The sequence below is a fragment of the Calypte anna genome, chromosome 10, assembly GCF_003957555.1.
Source record: "Calypte anna isolate BGI_N300 chromosome 10, bCalAnn1_v1.p, whole genome shotgun sequence".
Classification (NCBI taxonomy): Eukaryota; Metazoa; Chordata; class Aves; order Apodiformes; family Trochilidae; genus Calypte; species Calypte anna.
Window position 1 is genome coordinate 11,081,682 of NC_044256.1, and position 24,352 is coordinate 11,106,033.

At 38.8% G+C, this 24,352-nt stretch overlaps 1 protein-coding gene across 1 annotated transcript in view; it reads right to left on the reverse strand.

The window, feature by feature from the left end:
* Nucleotides 1-5,592: 5,592 nt before the first annotated feature.
* SECISBP2L (SECIS binding protein 2 like) overlaps nt 5,593-24,352 on the reverse strand; it is a 29,321-nt gene continuing 10,561 nt past the window's right edge. The window contains exons 3-18 of the mRNA XM_030457066.1: nt 23,746-24,070; nt 23,093-23,228; nt 22,428-22,657; nt 22,317-22,341; nt 21,426-21,541; nt 19,608-19,739; nt 19,016-19,093; nt 17,821-17,988; nt 17,526-17,667; nt 15,802-15,971; nt 14,454-14,586; nt 13,285-13,447; nt 12,399-12,619; nt 11,611-11,765; nt 10,907-11,126; nt 5,593-10,140 (exon numbers count right to left, since the gene is read on the reverse strand). Coding sequence (XP_030312926.1) covers nt 9,470-10,140; nt 10,907-11,126; nt 11,611-11,765; nt 12,399-12,619; nt 13,285-13,447; nt 14,454-14,586; nt 15,802-15,971; nt 17,526-17,667; nt 17,821-17,988; nt 19,016-19,093; nt 19,608-19,739; nt 21,426-21,541; nt 22,317-22,341; nt 22,428-22,657; nt 23,093-23,228; nt 23,746-24,070 — 3,085 coding nt within the window. The 3' untranslated portion in view covers nt 5,593-9,469. The remainder of the gene's footprint in view (nt 10,141-10,906; nt 11,127-11,610; nt 11,766-12,398; nt 12,620-13,284; nt 13,448-14,453; nt 14,587-15,801; nt 15,972-17,525; nt 17,668-17,820; nt 17,989-19,015; nt 19,094-19,607; nt 19,740-21,425; nt 21,542-22,316; nt 22,342-22,427; nt 22,658-23,092; nt 23,229-23,745; nt 24,071-24,352) is intronic.

A 24,352-nucleotide genomic window follows, 5' to 3' on the forward strand; every position in this document is an offset into this window, starting at 1 on the left:
TCCCAGCTGCTCCTTCTTCAGGAGGTAATTTGAACCTCCTCACCTGTGTGAGTGAGAAAAGGGGTAGGCAGGGGCTCTACTGACCCTGCAGGAGCTGTAACATTCACTGTGCCCTACTGCAGCTATCAGAGGTGGCAGGTAAAAAGGGTTGACAGGACTGACTGTAAACCTGTTTGGTGAAAAAGGGTATTTTCAAGAAAAAGAAATACTTAATGCAAGAGCCTGTCCTTCACTAATCCATCCAAACAATGAGTTTTGAGCCCTGCATGGCACCTGCTGCCCCATGGCTGAAGTGTTGCTGGGGGGCTTGGGGGGCTTCCCCAGAGCAGTGAGGGAGGGCAGTGCATTCATCAGCACTTCTCAGCTCCCAGGCACCAGTGAGTGTGATTACAGCGTGGGAGGTGAAGAATAGCTGGTGTTTTACAGCAAGTTCCAGAGAAAAATGCAACTGTGACAAGCTCTGTTTTCACCAGTGATAAAGAAATACAAGTTCAAGAGCAGAGCCCAGCAAAGAGCAGCATTGTCCACGGAATAGTAGCCACTGCAGGGCGGGGGAGGAGGGAGAAGGAAAATGCCATGCCTTTGTAATTAAAAAGATTTTTTTTCTGAGGCTAAAAACAAGATTTCTGTTTAAGATACTGGGAAATCAGCCTCTAACCAGCACAGAGAACAAAGCTCCTTTAAGCACTGGTGAAACTGAGCCTACAGCTTTGTATACAGCCTAAAAGGAGGCTGTGTTTCTTGCTCACAGCTCAAGTTCCCAGTTGCCCTCAGTGCTCAGGGCCCCAGGAGCTGCCCCAGCACGCTGCCCACCTGCCTATCTCTGCCCCACCAAGACACAGGGAGAAGTCTTTTTGCCCTCACATGGCTGCTGACACTCACCAGTGCATGGTGCCCAAGGACTGCACCATGCCTGTTTTCTCAGGCTACATGGAATGGTTCCTGGCACACAGGTATGAGCTGAGACTTTCCTTAGTCATGACAGTCCCAGCCCCATCACACCCAAACCTCTCCATCACACCGTGTTTTCAGCCCTCAAGTATGCTGCATGAAAACCTGATGTGAGCAGCAGTCAGGCATACAGGTGGCTGTGGCAGGTGCAGCCCCACTGACCTGGCAGCACCAGTACATAGCAATGGGAGCAAGCAGCTAACCAGCCTCTTCCAGAACCCCTCTAAAGGTGCTGCTGAGAAGGAGGTGAGTTAGCAGCAGCCACACTGGCAGTATCACTACAGGAAGCAGCAGTGCCAGCCCAGAGCCTCAGGAGCCCCTGAGCACCCTTGGGAGTGACAGCATTTCAGATTTGGGGCTGTGGTACCACAGGTGTAGCTGGCAGTTAATGCTTCACCCCCTTCCTCTGGCAGCACTGGAACCAGGGAATGGCAGGAGGTGCCAGGACACAAGCATGTGGTGCTCCCTGGTGACAGGAGAGCTCAAGGCAAATTTGGGACGGATTTGGAAGAGAGCAGCTAGCTCAGCAGGCTCACACCAGGACTGTGAGTGGGCAGCGTGGGGAGTGAAGCTGTCACCTGCCTGCAGAGCACACCCAGAACCCAGCTGCACTCTTGGAGGAACCTGGAGGAAGCTGCTATGTGCTTCTTGCAACAGCACGACAGAGCTCAGCGTTTCTGATAGAACACAGAATACAGAGGGGATTTTTTTTTTCCTCTGTATAAATAGCAGCAGCAGAGTTAATTCATGCTAAGGTGCACTGAGCAGATCTGCCTTCCTTCCTCACTGACATGCCTGGCTGATGCTGGTAAAGGTCAGCACAGTGCTACAGATCAGTAGGAAAACCCCATCACCAGAAACATGGTGCACATTTTGGGAAACCCTGGCACATGTTTATTTGCATGAGCGAAAGTCCTGCCCGGCCACTATTTTATTTCAATTGAGAGAAATTTGTTTTCCCTCATACTGAACTGCTCTCTGTTTTATCTCCTATGGATACCTTTTTCTTGCTCTCAATGAGTTAAAACCAGGCACACATGGCAACTGCAGCCCACCTCCTGCTTTTCAAGAGAGTCACAGGGGGTTTGCAGGGGCTGAAGATGCAGAGCTGAGAGCTAATGGGTTTGAGAAGGACAGAGGCACAGCTGCTACCATGTCCCTGGATAGAAAGGTCAGAAATTAGACTATCACTGCTTTTCTTCTATTCTAGCTCTGAAGGATCCAGCACTGCTTATCCCAGGAAGCACATCCTAGGTTGACTTGTAGACAAGACTTAATTTTCCTTCTTGAACACGATGCTGTGTTTTGCTCAGGCCACTTTAACCATTCACAGGAAACGTTCCTTTGCCCAAAACCACAGCAAAAAGAGAACCACAGAAAAAAAAGAACCATAATGAGATAAGACAGCAGAAAGCAGCTGCCTGAGAACAGGGCTCTCATCCTTGCAGCTGAACATGAGTGGAAAGACCCAGACAAGCCTGAGCCAGACATGTTTTATTCCCTTTATTTTCACCTCTCTGCCTAGCAACACCATCACCACCTCCTTCGAACACTGCTGGGCTTTTCCTTTTCTACAAGAACAGCTCCATAGCACAGGGGAAGAGCAATAAGCTGGAGACTCCTGTGCAAGGAGCCAAAATTCAGAGCCTGAAGATGGACCAACAGCCAGGACAAAACCAGTCCCTGCAGCACTGAGTGAAATCACTCATCAAAGATAAACCCCACATGCCCCAGGCTAAGGCCAGCACTGGCAAGGAAGTCAGGGCTTGGGCTGCCACAGCACTGCTTGCAAGAAGATGAGTGACCATGAGCAACACCCAGCATCATCTGATGTCTGCTGTCCCATGAAGTGCTGAAAGCAACAGCAGATTAAGCAACAATTGCCTGGATCTGGCTGGCTGTGAGCACAGCCCCACAGCAGGAGAGATACAAAGACAAATTCCAAAGTAGCCTAAAGCTTCATCGCTGCAGAATTACCCACCACATGAAACAAGTTTCAGCAGCAGCACCACAAAGCTACTGTCAGCTTGAAAGGAAATTGGAAGCAGTCATGTTCAGTGGCATCACAGGGCTTGGTACCCAGGTGATGGTGGGCAGGGAACATCCTTACCTGCAATTCAGCTTCGGGATGTATTTTTGTAGGGCAATAAACTAACATATTTGAGAAGAAATCTTGCAACACAGTTGTACCTCTCCCAGTGGCAGCTCACCTGTACAGAAGAGATCCAAGGAACCACTGAAGGATTTGCCCTCACTCAGCATCTCCAGCTTCCATTCTTGAAAGCCTTAAACATAGCTGCAGTAAATCAGAAAGGAGATGGTTGCACTGGGATATTTCCAACTGCTTTATTCCTCTACAATCAACTCTACTCCCCAAGGAAGGTTTTGCGTGAGCTTCTTCCAGTTCTTTCTACCCACAGCTTTTTTGCCAAACATCCCTGTCTCTTCAGTGCTCACCCACTCCTTGACAGTCAGTGGGAGAAGGGGCACTTGCTTTCTCAGTTTCAGCTTCCCAACATCCAATACTCTCAGGTGCAGAATCCATCTCAAAGCATACCCTTCCCTTGCTTGAAAGGCATTATAAAGGGTTTAATGCTCTACACCAGCTATGTTTAGGATTGTTCCTGAAATATGCTACCCAGCAGGAGGCTTTTACTGCTCTTTTTTTTTTTTTTTAGTTTACGAAAACTCCAAGTTTAGTATGATAATATTTATCATTGCTTTATAGGTCTACAAGAAATGAGGAATCTACTATAGAGGCATGAAGCATTGCAGAAGCACAAAGTATTTTAAATTTAGTGGGGACACACAATATCTTTCCCTACAAAGTCCAGATCTCTGCTGTGTGTGTGTGTGTGTGAGGCCACTGCAGCCTCCGTGGGCTCCAGGAGAAGGTGAACACAGGCAGGAAGCAGTTGATTCTGTGTCCCTTCTCCTATTTCCCATTATACAAGAGCAAGTCTGTTACCAGCTTTACATGTTTACTAAATTCCTCTTTACTCATTAAAGTACTATCCTCGGAAAACATCCCTGTGAGAGTGCTGTTTCAGACAGCCCCCAGATGGACACCCACACACATCTGCCTGACAGGAGAACTCACCCTGATTTTACAGCTACCAGAGAACCCGGGGCCTGGAAGTGTTGCCAAAAAAGCACATTCCAGCTTAGGGTTCTCTGCATTTGGTACTGTTTGTTAACTCAGAAAAGAGCCCAAAAGGTAAACAGGCTCCAGATGAATCATCTCATTTAGGGTTTGTTTTGGGGTCTTTTTGTTTGGTTGGGTTTTTTTAAAGCAGTATCAAACAAACAAAAAACCATTTATATCTTTTTTTTTTTTTTCTTCCAAATTCTTGACTTTTATCCACAGTGATCCTAAAAATCTGAAAGCAAATCCAAAGATCAGTCTTTGTGGCATAAATAGTACCATTTGACTGGGGTCAAAGACTGGGGTCTTTCTGCACACTGTGGATGAACTCCCAGCTCTGTCAGTACAAACCTGGTGTCCAGGAGCTCAGGCAGTGTTGGTTCTGCTTGTCACAACTTCAGTGCCATGGTAGGAGCAAATGTTTTTTCTTGTGGTTGTTCTCCTGTATGTGCAGCTCTGCAAAACATCAAGTGCTGCCTAGCAAGGAACTTTCCTAAAGGGAACTACAGAATGGTTAGTGCTTTTTAAACTAAGAAATGGAGATGATAAAAATTCAGTTTAAATGGCTTGGGTAATCTTCTTGTCACTTCCATAGCAGAAGTCCCCCAGTGTCACCTACTTTTTTGTTCTTTAAAAAATACTTTCAGGGGCAAAACACAGAGGAGTGATTTTGATGGCCAGTGACAGCACCTACAGAGTAAGGTTTGTAACTAAAGAGCACTTTTAACAGAAGACAACTGCAACAGCAGAATTGAAACATGAAGTTAAGGCACATAAATAGAAAATTCAAAATTACAGGATGAAGCCGTATCCTTTCTGAATTGCTACAAATATTCTCACACGTGGGAGTTGCAAAACCAGTTAATGACACTGTTACTAGAGCCACGGAAGCATGAGCAGTTACCAGTGAGTCACTGGAGAAAGGGGACAACATGCTGAGAACTTGGTGTTATTTTCCAAAGGTGACTTCATGCATCAGCATAACAATAAAGGCAGGTCAACTTAAATTCTCATGTATTAGCAGCATGCAAAAAATCGTTTTGGGACATGCCTGTGGTTATTAACAGTTACTTAAGAGCAAACAAGTATTTCCCACTCAATATTCTGACCTAGTTCAGCCCCATGGTCTCTGAAAAATGATAGATTATTTTATATAGTAATTTTCTGGTCATGGTTGAGACAGTGCATGACAACAGGGACCTGGACTCCACTACATGAAAAAGCCCCAGCCAGTTCTGTGTCTCTGTTCAGCCTCTCTGCCAGTGCCCACTCAGTCTCAGGGACAGGAGGGGCTCAGCTCCCTGCACTGAGCTGGGACCCAGGGTTCCATCAGCTGGAGGTGAGGAGTCACCACATGGCTTCTCCACCCTGTGGCCAAGGAGGGTGTGACAGACTTTTTTTTCCTTCTGTAGTGCCAAAGCAGCACTTGCTAACACAGAAACTCAGGATAAGGTCATTGTGAATAAATACATCACTGTACTGAAGCCATAAATTTCTACAATCAATCATTTTTATTAGTTATGGAAGAATCCCCCACTAGTATTTACATAGTGCAAAAAAGCTGTTATTACTCCAAAAAGTATGGTAGACAGAACAATTATCCTTCATACAGCAAAAAAAGAAATGGAACAAAACCCTTCATATTGTATTTCATAATTATTTTTCTACTGCTTTAACCTAAATATTACTATAGTTTTAAGACATTAAAGATTAAACAGCTTTCCATATTAGAATCTATTTAAAAGTAAAATATATGAACTATTTATGAACATTTAGAAGGTGGGCTGTGCCAACTGGGTTTCTACTTTCAGTGTTACCATTCATTGGCATGGAAGTCTCGAGTTAGACATTCTCACATTTCCTGGTGTGTGGCAGGGTGTGTAGCAACCCCCCATTACCTGTTTCTATGGCTTGCTTCTGCTGGTTTTTGTTTCAGTAACAAATCATCATGTCTGATTTTTAAATGGCTAACATTGAAATCGACTCAATAGTTTTGTTAGTTGGCACAACTTCACAGGAAATACTTAATGACAGTTTCGGCAAACAGCAGCTTTTCAAACAATAATACTTTTTTTACATACATATTTAAAGTAACATTATTAAAATTTAAGCTTATGTTAAAGAACCAGACAAAATCACATCATGGAAGCTCCCACCCACCCAAATGAGCATAGAGACATCTCTTATCTTTACCAGAACACCAACAAGTGCATTACTGAACATTTTCTAGAATTAATTTTTAAAACACAGGTCAATGCCCTCTGTCACTGTTTCAATCCTACAACTACCTGCACACAACTCAAGCAGATAAACAGGCCAGCAATTTAAGCCTGTGGAACCAATGCTCTTAAGTGTGTGTTAACATCCTTAACATTATTCAGACATTTTCACTTGGTCCGACTAGGACAAAAGTTCCTCAGAATTTTTTCCTTTCACAAGTTTTTGATCCATGTGTTGTTTTTATTTTGACAGAGATACTTAAAGTATTTCTATAAATAGCTTGTACACATAGCCACCCCTATCAGTTTTAAAGATCCCTACTACCCCTACCACAGATACATTATTTTTGATTTTTCCAGATAAATTAAGTGGTGAAATAATTTCTATAAAGAATGTCTTACGAAAAGTAGATTTGTATTCTGAATAATCATTTTCACAACAAAAATACCTATACACCTATAACTACAGAAACATCTTTTCTTGGGGACAGTAACAACCTGTATAACAAACTGCATACTTTTATACTGAAATAGAAATTCAGCTACCTTTTTTAAAAACATCATGGTATTGTAAAACATTTGTATGCTTTCCTTTTAAATTCTGGACGTAACAGAATCAAGATTACCACAGTGAAATACTCTCTTTAAGTGCTCCAAGTGGCAAGGAACTTCCCTAATTTTAGATGCAAATGGATCACTCCCAAAGGATTTGCAATTCATTCTCACAGTTATTGCTCATTCCCAGCTTATCAAAAAGGAAGCACTAAAACCAGTTTCCTTCACACATTTTCACTTTGCTCCTCTAGGGGTGATCTGCCACATGTAAAAAAGAGACTAGTTCCTTGTTTGCTGGCAAACTGAGAGATACAAGAAGTGCTTTATCACCTTCGAGAACTCTATTAAACTTGTAGCAAAATTGCAGTTACATAGTGGGCTGAATATTACAAGACCTCTGATATAAATGTCAGAAAACTTTAAAATGACAGTCCAAGTTCTGAAAAGACATATAAAAAGATGCGCCTTTGATGTTAGTACTTCAAGATCAAAAGTTATTTGAATCACTGGCACTGAAAAAGCAAAAGGAAAAGTTACAAACCCCTTTGTTTTCTGATGTCCTGGTGCAGTTTTGCCCTCAGTGCACACACTGATCTCAGCTGGCATCGAGACACATGTGTACACATCCAAGGGCAAGTTTTACTTGTCAGCAGTTCAAACACCTATCATTTCTTAAAGCAAAAACTCTTGAAACACAGAGACTGTAGAAATCTGCCATACATACAGTAAAAGGTTTAACATTCATGAGGCTTCATTCCTTAGTCTTTGTTTTCCTATAAAATGCCTGTTTAACATCTAGGAAGATTACATTAAGGAACTAAGAACGTGACAGAACAGCCACTTGTCCTAGCAGCTCTATACTGCTTATCTACATAGCACTTGCTAGGCCTATACCTATAAGCTTTATTTACATAATACACAGTTTCTATTATTCTCATTAGCATCCAAAAAGCCCAGGGGTAGATGACTTCTAAACCTGGAGTCATATTTTCCCAGTGAAACCTAAAATGCCAGCATCACTAATACTATAAGCATTGGTCCCATATTAATAAGAGTGGACTAAGTGCCTAACCAAGCTATCCATTTCTTGTGTTCTTCAGTCTACCCAGAGGGTTTTTATGCATTTTGATATAAGTGAACAAGAAAACAAAGTGGAATTAAAAGAAACATACATCTGCTATCCAAGTGTTATTCTTGTGAGTTATCCTTTGGCTGCTCTTGTAGTGAAGCTCCTGCTGCTGGCAGTATCAGTACATCCCTTGCCAATTTAAGACAAATATGGAAAACAGACTCCTTACATGGAAGGTTTAGACTCATACTCCATCTTCAATCTGAAATTAATTCATCATCAGTTAATGGGTTTCACTTCAATATTCAGAACAATTCTCTAGCAACATGTATGTTTCAGGGAGGGCAGCATTTTGTTTCTTTTACCTCTGAACCACTGAAACACCTCCCCATACTCCAGGGCACTTCCCTTTTCCTGGAATAACTACTTCCTTTTCTATACAAAAGGTCAACTCCTAAAGCTGCTACCACTGTGAGAACAGACAAAAAAAGGTCACATTTTGAGTAAGAATTGTTAAGATACATCCTGAACTCATCTCAAGGGTAGCCAGGATAAGAGCATGCAGATGAACATGTAGATACATTGAACCACCACATCATTCACACCTGCTGTTAAAAGGATTATTCTTGCTTTTTGCAATATTATGTAGATTACAATATGCAAAATAGCATTCCTGAGGTAAGTGACAGAGCAGAGAGGAAGTCATCAGTTCACCAAAAGCCCTGGATAGAGATTATGGTTAGTGATTCACTTAGTGTGGTTTGGCAGACAGTGACTGTGAAGAACACAGGGAAGTCTTGTTTTCATTCCTGTTTTTTTTTTTAATGCAGTATTTCCACCTTGTAAAAAAGCCTCAAAACATTAATTAAACCCCTCTGGTTTTAAAGTTTTTCTGGAATCAAAGTTGTTACAGCTTATTGTAACCATCTCAAACATCAGCAGCTTTATAATGATGCATTCATTGAGCTCAACTAAAAAGCTGCATCTTAGCATAAGAATCACACACAGATTTCTCTATTTACTTTTCATTAAGACTGCAAACGGAGTTTTTCCAGCTTTTCTTTAAAGAGAACCAAAATTTAACTTCTATTTCTAGATGGAACTAGAAAATCACTGCCAAATATACTGGTGTTCTGAGTTTATATCAGACACATCACTGTAAAGTGTTGGTAATTTGGCAGTCTTAATGGTAGTTTATCTGTTTGAAAATGAGCTAAACAGTCACATCTTCAAAGAACTTCACTTAAAACTGGTCAGTTATACAAGATGTTTCCTTTTACAAAATACCAAATGAATACTTACTGACAAAATTTCCACACATTTTTTATTCTGGGAAGTAGATACTGATTTAAAAGCTATGCTAGTTTCTAAATCAAACAAGAAACAGACAGCTACAAAAATATTGTTGTGAATTAAATACACAAATGTTTAACAGTGCAAAATGTTGAGATGAAGCATATGAAATAATGGCTGCAACCTTTACAACAGTTAGTTTTTATTTCAAAAAAGTTCCTGAGTTCCTGCTTATTTTTATGGCATATAGATGGAATCTGGGTGTTCCTTATTCAAAGAGCTGCAGATGGTGGGTTTATGTTGACTGCTGCTAGCATGCTTATCGTTTGTCCATTCCTCACCATCAGTGACTGGGTCAGCCTGGTCACAAGTCTCTATTTCTTCCTCCTCACTTTGTTCTGCATTGTCATCTTCAGCACCACTAAGGGTCTTCCCAAGCTGTAGAGTCTCCATAGTTCTCTGGGTCTCTGAAACCCAAGATTCAATTCTGCTATTAAGCTGAACCTCTACAGAAATTGGTTCATGGGCATAATCCTCATCATCATCTTCCTCTTCTTCCTCCTCCTCTTCTAGCATTCCCGGTACAAGAGTACTGGTGGTACTGGTCATGGAGGAATTCAGAAGATCTCTGCAGCTGCCATCCAGTGATCCTGTTTCTGTACTCTGCTGTGAGGCCCATTCCAGATTGTCATCTGGTTTTACCTCATCTTTGTCACCTGGGGTGGATTTTCCATGATTTGTTGCTGAGGTAGTGCCAGTTGTAGCCAGATGTGGTTGTTTAAGAGTGGCTTTTTCAATCTGACCATTACCAGCTTTTTCTGCTACTGTTGTCTTACATGAGGATTCTCTCTCATTCTCAGAGGTTTCTAAACCATCAGATGTTTCCACCATATTTCGCCAATTTGTTTCTACAAATTTCAAAAGAAGTTTAAGTAGGAAACATTAGTTCTTGCTGCCTAAAATTATTTCTCCTTAACACTCCAAATGTGTTTAAATAGCAATAGGAGCTTATCTCAGTGTTATTCTATACTTGCTAGAAAAATTTCTATTACAAAAAGTGTAACACGGCAAAGGGAGAAACAGTAGAAAGAACTGTGAATAACTTTGTGTTTTTTGCAGTATCCTCAACAAAGATGGATATACATGCACTTTTCCTGTGAAAACTGTGGAACAGTGCCAGCTGTCCCTTTGAATCCCTCTGTCATCTGGGCTTAAGCAAGCACATCAATAATTTACCTCATTGCTCATACTGTAATCTTTCATTACCATCTCAAGTTTTAAAATTTAAGCTACACATCCTGTCTTCAAAGACTTCAATAATTTAGTTCCTACCCTCTGACATAAGTTCCTCCTCAACAACAATCAATTCTGTGATCAGTACCAGTTCTACACTGGTTCTATAAAAATGGAGAAGACTTCACTGATATGAGTTAGGTAACTGTAACACTTCTGAGGATTAGAAATTAAAATTATTTTATATACAGTTCATGGGAACAAAAAAATAACAAACTACTTACAAAACTACCTGAAGGCTAACCTATCTTTCCTTAAGCCTGAACATTGTAGAAGACCATAAATTAGGAAGAAATGTTGTATTTTTAGCTATATGTTGCAACAAGCAGCGTTTGGACAATTCTAGCTTTTAGTTAGAAAATTAACTTTTAACACACTCACCATATTCTTTCTCATTCACTTCAGAGATGGGTTCAGAGATAACACTACAAAATGAGATAGCACTTGCTGCAGAGGGGTTACGAGAATGACCCATATGATGAGGTGCCTTCTTGACATTCTTCAGGGCTTCTTCTGCCTGTTCCTGTTCCATTGCAGCAACCATATCTCTGTATGCTTTTCTGGCCTCCTCAGTCAGGGATACCAGCTTATTAAATAGGTCCTAAGTATGAAAGCAGTTTTTATAGTCAGTGGCTCTTATTAGTAATTTTCACTTTAAATTACTCCTTTTAGTCAAAGGTATACTAGATATAGAGCCTTAAGCTTGTTTAACACCAAACACCTTTATTTCAACCAAAAATTAGTTCTTCCCTGTATTTAAGAATAAAAACACCACTCTTTTTCTATGTAACTTTGTACTTAAGAATCCTGTTTTCCTTACAATCTTGAGCCTTCCAGAGCATTTCAGATGGCATGTAAGTCTATTTGAAAGCTTCAGAGATGTTGCAACCAAAGTGTGCACTGTGGTCTTTCACTTCTGCAAAAATACTGAAACACCCTCATATAAAGCAGGGCCATTATCAAATGCCTGTTCATTAGGCAGACTCCCCATGCCAAACAAATCCTTAGCTACAAGCATCAACTACAATCAACTCTCAACCATCAGGCTGTTTACTCCAAACATTTATGTGAATGGAATTACTCACCTCAGCACCTGAGTAGTTGAAAATGCCCACTACACTAACAGGAACCAGTTTGTTCACACAACGGCCAAGAGCTTTACGTCCAAGAGCAAAGACAAATGGAATCTCCTGTTCCCGTGCCATGGCTATTACATTATAGAGAGCTTCATCTAGTCCACCTTGAAGAAAGTTTTGAAGAGGTATCTTGTCAGTTAGTCATATTATGGCAAGATAAATCTATCCCATCTTAACTGTAATTAGTAAAACTTCAGTACACACCACCACCAGCTACTATGTTCTACAGGATGAGAAGCCACACATTTCAGCACAGTGAGTATTGACTGAGGTGATATTCTGCATCCTCTGTTAGTCCTGCACACACCTTCAACCAGAATTTTTCTCAGGTTTTCTCTTCTCACACATCAGGAAGCCTCTGTTTACATTTCTGGTCATGGAAAAATGTGTCACTTGGCTAACTAATTCATACCACTCTTAAGGAATTCCTCCTCAAGAGCATTCAGAGATCAGGACTCCAGGTGCATCAAAGATTCAATGGAATAAAAATGAAGTCTATTCTATGTATCATAATATCTATTTTTCTTTAAGCTATTCACCCCTCAGGAATAAGTTTCTTCCAGAATAGAGTACAAAAGAATGAGTGGGGAGTGGCAATTGCACAAATGATTCTGCAAGTGTTATATCATGGATAGTAACTAAAAAATGCTTCTACCCTTGTAAATCTAGTCAGGGCTTCCAGTCAGCACAAGAAAACTGTAAACAGTTAAGTGCATCGCTTATTTTATCATTTATACCTTTTGACTGGATTTTTTCACAGTTGGGAGATATGATGACACACTTGATCTTGTTGAGTTTCATGTGCTTGGTAACCTCACGCAGCCCCATCACAAGTCTCCTCCGTGCTTTGGCTCTCATGGGATCCTTTTGATAAATCCGTTCCTGGAAGCTGACAAGCTCTTGCAGTAACAGAGTCACACACTCATCTATTTCTTTACTTAGAACTTGGTTACAGTATCTGCCAATTAAAAAAAAACACTGAGTATCAGTACAGCATATAATCAATACTATTTCACTGAGCCTTTCATCAAATGGAAATAATTTCACTTCCTCAGAATAGTCATTAAACTGCTATAGTTATTAAAAAGATACTGAAATTAGACCATATGCTGTTACTGATTTATATTGCCAGTAACACCCTTTACCTTAAAAAGTCAGTCAAAAAGAGTATTAAAAAATACAAAGAAATAGTCCAAAAGATGCCATAAGCAACTATTTTCCTTAATTTGGTACACTATAATTATTAATAAAAAGCAATAATGTATAAGATAGACTATTACAGTACTTTGAGCATTTATATGCATTCTTCCCATCCAACATGCATGTAGCTTTCCTTTAAAAAAAAGAAAAATACATCCAAGCTTATTTGTTGTAGCAACAAAAGAAAATCCAAAGTGCACACGTATACATGCACTATATACATTTATGCATGTATATAACACTCAAACCTGTAATGCAGCAATCCATCTACAGCAAAAACAAATATATGCATAAGCTTCTATTGATGAAAGGGTTGCTTATATTATATTAAGCTCTTCCTAAATCAACTAAACCTATCTGCACTTAAGATGAGGTGACTGAAGTATAAGCCCTGGATTTATATTAATAATGCAAAATTCTTACTCTCTGAATCTCTTGCTGTGAATTTTTGTTATTGCAGAAGATGCCATTGGACTCCCTATTCCAGAACTAGCAGGTGAGCCTTGTGACACTGGAGTCATGCAGTATGGAGAATTCTGACTTGCTGGTGAAAGTGAAGTATCACTAGGCATACTTAGTCCAGTTTCTGAAAGACAATTTTGAAACATTACAAAATAGACATTTTCATAAAAAAAAACCCAAACAAAAAACCCAACAAACAAATAGCATCATACTTCTCATGTTTCTCTCCCCTGCTTTTTTCAAATTATACTTTGAAAACACTACAAAGTATTCTTCTGTGGGAAGGTAGCTCAGAGAGGGAAAATCAAGATAAACACATATCCAACACTCAACATGGGTTGGTTAAGTAAGAAATATATGAATATTAATTAAAAAATATCCAAACCTTAGTTTGAGAACTGGGCAGAACAGAAGGGAAAACCTGCCTAAATGTTACAACTTCTTTCAGTAATTCTTTGCTATTTATATATTTATTATTTAACTAACTTAATCCTAGTATATTTAAGATCTACACTCTTCAGTCAAGGTAAGTCAGCCATTCAGCAGGAATGTTCTGAAGCAATACATCTGGACACCTTCCTGTCCCCACCCCTCCCATGTGAAAGGCACTGAAAATTATTTGGATTTCCCAGTTGCTTAGAGTTGTTGCTGCAAATGGACAGTCCAGACACTGCCCTTGAGAACGTGTTATATTGAAAACCTTATTTACAGTTTGCAACTTCTGTACCTGGAAAGCTTTCAGCATGCTCAAGGTTAAAAAGCATTGTGATCAATGTGGCATGGCTGATCACAGGCCACATTTTGTCCATTTGTCAAAACCACTATCAACTCTGGTCTGTGTTGGGAATACCTGCTTAAAAGATATCAATTAAAAGGCTGTACTTGGACATTATGTTCTTGGAACCCAAACTGCACTGAGCTTTCTGTTATTCAGGGACAGATATTTTCTTAGAAATGGTGGGTTCTAACCTCTAGTGTTTCATAATGTTAAAAAAAGCTCGAAGATAACATCAATAAATTGTGTTGTGTAAAAATTGTGTTGCATAAAGAGAAAGTCAAAGTACTAAAATAAGCAGATCAGTACAGCTGCTGTGGGAATGAAGGGAGACTAGCAAGATAGAGAGACCAACCTTCTTGAGAGGTCAGTTCCTGAGACTGATCAGCAGTCAAGTTTATATGAACCTCTTTCTGTTCATCAGATCCCAAAATGCTGTGGTCCACTGATAAACGACCTTTCTTCTCTTCTCTCTCTTTCAAAATAATCTAGGAACAAAACCAACAGGTATTAGTATCTGAAAACTATAGATACCTGTAAAAGAAAATATCCATTTTACAGAACAAAACACAAAATTAAGTTAGGCAAATCGTTTTGAACCTTCCTGCTCACGTCAGGATAGACAACCCTGAAATAATTTGTTTCCTCTTTTATCACAAAGACTTTATGATACCAGATGGTATAGCTCAGTACTCTTCTACATGAACAGTTTTTTCAGCAGGTGAAATACTTTCACAGCTTCTTTCTGATGTATAACACTCATTAACAATTTCTCACCTTCATCCCTGTAAAAAACACCCTATGCAGCAACACGAGTCACCATTGCAAAGTACCATGACTATTATTAGAATCCTTTGTTTTATAGAAAGAAAAGAGCAGGTAAGCAGCCATGGATATACTGGTATTACTATGATAAATAAGCTTTGACAACAAGGAGCTGAGAAAACTTTTTTGAAAAGGTAGCTGTGGATTTCTCTAACTGAAGTGGATCATGGATATATCAGAAGATTGGCTAGTTGCCTTTTCATTATTTTTTTTAAACTTCCCAGGTTAAACACAAAGCCGAGGTTAAACACAGCTTAACACATTGTAACTGCCCGTATCATAAAGTGATCTTGACAAGAGATGTGATCCAAGAGTACAGGTGACTTTCACACTTCTTTAAAAAAAGTTTTTCACACTTTCAGAGGTAGGGTTTTTTGTATTTTGTCATCTGACTGCTACACTTTGTGCTCTCTTTGTACATCCCTACTTAAAGCATGCATGTGCATTTAACCAATTATTTCTAAATTTACTTAATTAAAACCACATTTTTACTTCAAATTCTATATGCATCTCTAAAAGAGGTAGGAAAATTTCAGTTAGCACACTACATTGCACTACAAACAACTACAAACTCGGATCAAACAACTTGGAAAAAACTGCATAATTTTTCCCCATATAACCTGATGCTTATAGTTAAAATGATCCTTGCAATCCATATTAAGATAGATTTGTATCACCTTCAACTTATTATGGGAGTATAAAAGCTATGTTACATGCTTGGATCCAAAGGAGAGGACCACCAGTGTAACAGGAAGTTGAAGTAGCAGCTCATGACTCCCTTACTGTATGCTCATGGTCACTAGTCCTCAAGTATGAAAATATCAGTTATTATTTTTGAAGTAAGAGGATCAGCACACTCCAGGGTTGACATGTTTTACCTTTTTAAGTGCTGTAGGGCGTTTCAGTTTTGCAATCTCCCTCTCTTTTCCTCTTTTCACTTTTGGAGCAGTGGAATCCAAAGGATTAAGGCAACCCATAGATGGCTGTCCCTTCGTTAAGGACTTTCTGTTGGCAGATTCTTTGGTATGAAAGGGAGCAGCGCTGCCAACTAAACACAAAAAAGATATTAGTTTCACCAAAAGACATGTCAGCTTCATTTCAACACTGCTTTCAGAATTTCCACTGGTGAATTCTCAAAGTACATTTTCCTTCCTTGGAAAAAAGCTGTTCATAATGACAGGAAAATTACATCATCAGATATTGTCACTTCCAGATGGTTTTAAGCTTTCTTCAACTTAGCCGCACATTTTAGGAAGCTATGGCTTCCAGGAAAGGAATTTTAATTCTGGTAAGGGATCTCTTCCAAATTACTACATGTAGCTTTATTAGTAGAGATGACAGTACTAAGGTAAGTTGCAAATATTTATGCAAACATTGATTTTCAGTTGTCAAAGATTTGATTAGTTGACATGTTAAAAGAGATGAGTGTGCACTGCATGTAGTTAAGTGTACCTTCTGCAAGAAAGAGAATAAAACAAAAATGGTCTCCAATGAAAATGCCAACTGCCCTTTTGCTGAGCTTTGTTTGATGTAACTTTGCCAACCTGAATTGATGTTTGAACACAACTGAAACTCAAAGCAGGTAAATGAAGCAGTATAAAAGAAGGAAAATGGTAACTGTGTACAGAACGATGGACTCCAGGCTACACACTACTGCTCAGGAATGAGATTCATTGACTTTAACAGATGACTACAAAAATGTCAATTCCTTATTCAGCACCAAGCACTAAAATAAAATGAACTAATATTTAGTGTTGATAAAGATCAAATAAAAATGTGTAATGAAGCCACTGCATGCATTCATGATGGAACTGTAACTTAATGTTCTGTGCATGTTTGCTTTTCCTTGTTTTCAGAAAGATACAGTAGAACTAGAAGAAACTACAGAGATAGTGATACAGATTATTGGAAAAGACATGCTTCCACAATGGAATAACTAAACAGAGTAGAACTCTTTTGACTACGTGAGAAATTACCCCCAAGAATCACAGAGGAGGAAAGCAGGGAATGATTGCTCAGTCTCTTCACAATAAAAAGGCTAGGAAAGCTAACAAAATTATGAGGGCACAAAAAATCCAGCATGTACTAGTACAGTTAGAATTCACAGCCACTGGACCTTAAGGACACTAGGAGTATGTGAGAGAAGTGATGGATAGCTTGAACAAATCTGGTTTGAGAATGTAAGAAAAATACCCCAGGGAAGCACAGGGTATCAGTCAGAGGTATCCTCTCTAAGTTGCTTTCAAGGAGAATTATGTAAGTATTTGCAGTAGATCTTTGGTTTGAGCTGCTACACTTCTTTTCACATGTTCATTTCAGCACTTAATTACTGTCAAGGCATGAATCCTGAGTTTTGAACAGTCGGCCTTTTAAGAGAAGTTTGTCCTGAGTTCTACGTGGACTTACACCATTGCATACTCCAGTCAGAAGAAGACAATATAGGTAGACTTTTTTAGAAATTAAGAAAGTCTTCTCAGGTTTCTGTTACTATTATATTCAAAAAATAAAACTTAATAGAAAAAGTACATTTAAGATTCTCATATCAGTCACATTTATTTTGTCAAAAAGTGCATGTGATGAGAGTCAAGCACATGATAAATACCTGTGTATGAGAGAGGCCTGGTGTTGGTGATCTGACGAGCTTTCATTGCTTGCTGCTGCTTTTCAAGAGCTGCCAACATGTCTCCCAGATCCAACTGAACAGGGGTCTTGCTCTTCTTCCCAGCTGCTTTTGATAAAGCCTCCTATAACACAAACATTGCATGTTGAGAAACATACAGAAATAGTGCCTGCAAAACATCCTTTACAAAATGATTCTTGCAGTTACAGTATTAGGAGGATCAACAGATAACAGATACTCCTCTTTACCAGCTACTGAGGAGGGCTGCACTACACACCTGGAGTTTTTTCTGTTCCATGCTTATCTCTGAATACTCTTGAGCTGTTGCAAGTGCTGCTGCCAAGGCCTTCTTCTTCTGACTTTTTGCCCGCTTTGGTACAGAGGTGGTAATGGGAATTGGAGTTTGGACTATATTGATTGGAGAATTTTCAGGTAAGTCATCCAACTAGGATTTAAAAATTAAAGACCTTAGGAAAACTGGGAGTCCAGAAACAAAATGAACAGTACCTTTGGTCAGCAGTGTGACACTTCAATTACCAAGTACAGCTAGATGACACAGGAAGTCAGTAAAACTAGAAACTTACATTTATTTCATTTTTTATGGGTAGGTTATTATATTTATATCGAATTATGCCTTCACAGAAGGTTTCCCAGACTGATTACTAAGTAAGGGAGTGTTTGTTTTCCCCCCTGAAGGATTTGTGTAGGACTTTCCTGGAAAGCAGCCAAATAGATTAAGTCGTCTTTATGCACTGTTAAGCAACAAAGTATTTAAGTAGATCAGGTACTGAAAGAGCATCTTGCTGACACTTGTTTCTACAGCCTTAAAGCCGATAAAGTCTTGTTTATTTTCATTTCAGAATGAACTACACAAGCTGTGGCTATTTTTAAATGCCAGCAGCCTTACTACATATATGAAGACTTAATTTTCAGAAGAGTCTGCATCAAAGCATCAGTCTGAGTGCAAGCCCTTTGAGTCAGAAAGAATTACCATGATGTAATTGATGTATTAACATGAAGTAAGGTAGGCAACCCTTAAAACCAATTTTAGTCTCAGAAATCCTGTTGCATCTACTGTTCCCCCAAAATTTAGCATGTGACTTCAAAATACAGAGAACTCGTGAGAAGCCATCAGTGAGATGGTAAAACAGGCAGATGGACTTGATCTTTGAGTCTCTTCCAACCTCAGATAACTCCATGATTCTTAGTGTCTACCATGTATCTAACAGTTCACTCAGTAACAGAGCAGACAAAAATCCAGCAGGCTTTAAGATGGGTTCTCAGCACTACTTATTATAATTGTAATTCTTTAGCACTCCAAAACTGGTGGTGCAAATTCCCTGAAAACATCACAATCATCACTTTGTAAGTATTGAAGCAGAGGTTTGTAAGAAGCCATAAAAATTAAGGAGTCTTAAAATTTAACTTAAAAATGCCTTGCAAAAAAAAAAAAAAAAAAAGCAATTACTTACTACTTTGGGTGAAATCTTTTGCTGAATGTTACTACTTTTGCCATTGTCACTAGTTAACTCTGGAAATTCATCTTCATCCTAAACAATACAAAAATTTTAAAATGGGGAGAACAGAACAAAATGTCACATTTAAAGTATCAATGAATCAAATCCTCAAGTCCTACATAAGCTAGAAGGACTTAAAAGTGACACAAATAGAAAATTATGAAAAGTTACAATTATCTGAATAACCTTTCAAAAAGAAATTGTTATGTTTTAAACGAAAGAAATCCAATTACAATTAGGGGGGAGGAGGGTTAAACCAGTGATTACAGTAAGTTTTGTTCACAAGTGAACAGAAAAAGTTGCACAAAAGTTGCTTATTGTATTTGTCAGTCACAGATGGCTCTAAATTCTCACACTTTCATTCACACAACATCCAAATACAAGTCTTTATACATTCACAATGAAAGCATTATATAATTAAATTAGCACACCATCGTATATGTGTATCTTGGAGTCAGATGGTTTGCAACTTCTTGCTGTTGAAGCTACTTATTCCACACACAACTTGCATCACTATAGCACAGCAACAGTTCTCATGCAACATTACCTCAAAATACAGAGGTTCAGGACTCTGCTCTGTTCTACCTGACTGACTTGCAGGTAGAGGATTTTCGTGTCTTTTTTGCAAATTCTGCCTCCGTTCTGAAGATGTGCTGTGGTCTCTGCATCTGAAACTGGACTGCAAGTAACAAAAACAACAAACGTGACTGCGATTGCCTTAAGAAGGTACAGGTGTTTGGTTTGGGTTTTTTGGGAGGGTGGGGCAGGTTTGGTTGTTTTCTTTTTTTAAAGGTGTAGAAGCATTTTCTACAGACAGTATCTGGTAATTCCCCCCTGACCCAAGCTAAATATCCCTATACATTAATCTCTAAATTTCTAATTCAAAAATATAAAAGTACCTTTAGCCAAACCTAAGAGCTGCTCTGTAACTATGTATTCTATGTAACTCAGACACGAATTCTGAGAAACTGTAACCATGATCAAAAGAACTTTCTCTCACTGCATGATTACTCTGCATGCAATTATTCCCTTCTCAGTATGTGTTTTAAGACAGAGCACGGGAAAAGAGCTCCCTAAGGACCAGAGAGCTCAGTATATAAGTGGTGTAAAAATTCATCTGTTCATTAAGTGAAAGGTTGTTAGAAATTCATGTGCAAGACTGGTGGGCTGAAAAAAGGCACAACTTGAATGTGATATTCTGTATCTCTCATACTAATGTATTTCTCCAGAAAACTTCCTACAGACTTGGTACAAATTTAGTTTCAAAGAAGAATAGTTTCTAGGACAATTCTGCCTTGAGGAACAGTGAATTTGGCTGGGGAAACCTAATTTAAAATTCTTGGTGTCAGCTTTGTTTCTAAGTATCTAAAATAACTGCCAGATTTAGAGTCTACACTGGGACTAGATGAAAGGAAATCTGGTTCTTCCTACTCTCCCAGTGCCATAGTGACTTCTAAAAGCCTCTAATTTGACTACAGATTATACAAAGATTCAGAACAGCTACACTGCCAGATACAATGAACAGTGAGCTTCTTTCTCTAATAAACCCACAGATACCAAATGGTAAGATTCAAAACAAATTAATAATTCCACTTAAAAATCTAGACATAAGAAGCTAGCTCAAAGATCTGCACATACAATACATATATGATAAAGCTCCTACTTTAGTTAATTCTTGTCTACAGTAAATGGAATAAAGCAAAACCTACGACTGGGCAAAGCCAGATGCTTCAGTCTTCTCTGTCCACCTCTGCAACTCCACCCTAATAAAATCAGACTACCAAAATTGGGAGGGCCACCTTCTCACCACATACTCGTTATAGAAATCCTGTTCCACTTGAAGGAAGTTTTACAGAAACATTCTACAAGTTTTAGCATAGAACAACTTAAATTCATTTATTAGTAGTAGGAACGCTAAATAATTTGATATGCTTACGTAAATTTTAAAAAGAAAGTTTCAAAGACAACAGGAAGGAGATCACAGAATTCTAGTTTACCATCATATTAAAAACTTTCTAAAGCAAGTTTGAGATTATTTCTTTTCTTCTAAAGTGTGAATGGGTCAAAAACTTAACTGACTTTTCTAAACCCTTGTTGTCTCTTTTCTTCAGAACTTACTTTCATATATGTATTTTTTTCCTAAGTATATTCCTACAACGATCAGGCCCGAGGCAGAACATTGCCAAGTACATGATTTTTTTTTTATTTATAAATTTATGATATAGTGCTAGCTCAAGAAACACTTCTCATTTACAGTTATCATTTATTATTCTCTGTTTGCCTATTTAATAATACATTTCAAATTGTTTATTTGCACATATCACAAGAAAGAGAATACTTAATTTTAGAACCATTAACAACTTACCTGTGAACTATTTCTTTGCTCAGCTTGCCTTCCACCCCTAGAAAACATCTGAGTTTTTTCAACCCAAGGTTTCTTTTGAGTTGCCTGGGAATTTACATTAGTCCAATTTACACCATCTGAAAGAAAAGTGTCAGCTATGAAAAAATGAATTGGTGTGACAGAAAGCATCATAACAATACAGATGCCACCAGTGTCTGCAACACAATTTTGATTCAAATTAAGTTCTCTCAAAGTTTAATTCTCCTCTGACGATATTTAATTCTGTAGCTATTTCTATAAGCTAGCAGAATTACCTTCATGGAAGAGTCAGATGATAGATATTCAAATTGCCAACAACTGATCACTACAAAGCAGTCAGACAAAGGAACTCTCAGGTTCACTTTGATAACAGTTTTCATCCATTCTCAAATAATAGCCACTAGCATTACCCACTACTACCAGACTAATTAAAGTATTTGTTCATGTTTCAGTACTTCTTTAAAGCTTCTAAAAAAGTATCAGTACTTCTCAAATAGAGAATGATAACTCTTTGGCTCTCATACTATCTAGGTACAAACTGCAGTCCAATAGGGTAAAGAAGCTTCAGGATAAAATACAACAGAAGCACAGCTTTGTCTGAGTACTTCCATTGGAGTCTTTAGCTTTTTTAATTCTTAGAAGAAAGGCAGCTGTTGATAGATCATTAGTGATAGATACTTTTTCATTCAACAAGTAACAGGGGGTCTTGGTGGAGGTCATGGAAATCACAGGAAAGACACATATTCAGAAGTATTGATCAGTTACGAGTAGCATGCTGGAATTGGTGTGAGAGCTCCTAGAAAGATGTGAAGCAAAAATACCAAAGTGACCCAGCCAATTTTTAAGTAGCTCACCAGCTAAGGCAATGCTTACTTGTATTTATGGATGGCTCCACAACCTGAAACAGAAAAAAAAAATCTTTCAGTATTTTTCCCCCCCTTTAAGTCTGTAACAAAGTTGAGTTATTGACTTATGTTTACATACATTCATTGCACAAGAATCTGTATTTCTTGAAGTCATGGCTGCAGCCTGGTTATTGCCATGCTTAGGACTACAATAGCCACTGTCACTGTCAATGTCTGCTTCACTGGCACCCTGCTCACTGGAGGACTCTGCAGCAGGGTGAGAAGTTCTTCTGCGCCTGCCTTTGGATTTCCAGGGCATTGTAGAGGCACTCTCAGAAAGTGATTTATTAGCTATGTCTGAAGGAAAATCTACAAGAAACAATGAAAATAGAATCACTTGTGAGCAAATTGTTAAAAGGCATGAAAAAATCGGATAAAAAAAAAAAATGGAAAAAAATCCAAGTCTTTGTACATGACAACAATATCCTTTTAATCAAGTTAAAACCAGCACTGAATTTTAACCAATTAATTCTAGGCTCAACTATTAATAATCAGCTCCTTCACAAAGAGTCTGGTTTTGATAGTGGCAATGTCTCTACAGGAGTATCATATAATTTCAATGTTCTAATGTGACATATTGAGTAGTTCTCTGCAACCATCAGCACCTTTTCTTTATTATCTTTTTGATCTGCCAAGATTTCTCTTAAAAGCCACATCCAGACCAGGCCAATCTTCTTTCAGGGAAGACTGGGTGACATGTAGTACTAGCTCTTTTGAACATTCAGAACACAAGAAAGAAATTACCTGTTTGCTGTGATGCATCAACCAACAAAACAATCTTTGATCTGTTCTCAGGACCTGATGAACTTGTCTCCTTTTGAGTGGCAACATTTTTCACTGGAGGACGTTTATTTTTTATGTGCGTCTGTAACTGCTGTTGCTGTTTTAAAAGATCAGCCAAATATACAGACCAGTCAAATGATTTGACTTCATAGTTGTAATAAAACAAAGCAATTAAAAGTTCCAATGCTCTCTACAGAAGCAACATGTTGCAAGACGAAATTAAGGGAAATATTCATAGCAATATTTGTTAATGTCTCTCAGTTTTTTCTACATGAACTGCTGATTATGATGTAGAAATATCAAAAAAGGTAGAGAAAGTATGGATGTACTTCATGCTCTAATGAAGTACTTCTCATCTCAGACCAAACTAGCTGAGAGGCAGTGGAAGGAAGTTTCCCATGTCATAAATAGGCTTTATAAACTCTCCAAGTATGTTACAACAAAACACCTCTGTAGGCAGAGCTTTGCTACATTCCAATTAACACCTCTTCAGCCCACCTTTCCTTCCACTGATACTGCTGACATACCTACTCTTGTTCAAATGAAATGTGTGCTTCCTGTGCAAATATATTTCTTTATACAGTTCTACTTATCCTACTAAAAAACAGACTTACTTTTTGAATGACTGGTCCCCTGTTGCTGCTTCTGCTCCGCTGACTGGATAACTGGAAGACCTGGCCTGATGGGTTGGGACGTTCAGTGCATTCTGTAGTGACTGTATTTACAGCATTTGCTGTTGGAAAGGGTGCAGAATATGGGGTAGGGAAAGGATGATAGAAACCCATGACCTGAGCACATGGTGCTGGCATCAGCTGGTAATATGTATACTCCGTAGAAACAGGTGGTTGTGCAGATATTATAGGATAAGCAAGGTATGGTCCTGCAGGATTCGGGTTGGGTTGCTGCCATCTGATGTCGTTGTTGTATAATGGAAACTGTCTGTAAAATCAAAACCACAGACAACTGCTCAGTCAGTTTTTTCCTGTCGAGGAGATTCAGACCTCTACCACCCCCTTAAAAAAAAACAACCACAACTCCTTTGTTTCGTGAGCTAATAGCTTTTAGTAACTGCACAACTCAAATTTATTAGGGCTTCTTAAAGATGGCAATTAAATGATTCACGAGCTCACACTATACTTAAGTGCAAAAGAGCTATCTTTGTTGATCTCACACTTGCATAGATTTATTAAATTTCTAATATTAAGCTTAGAAATAAAATGT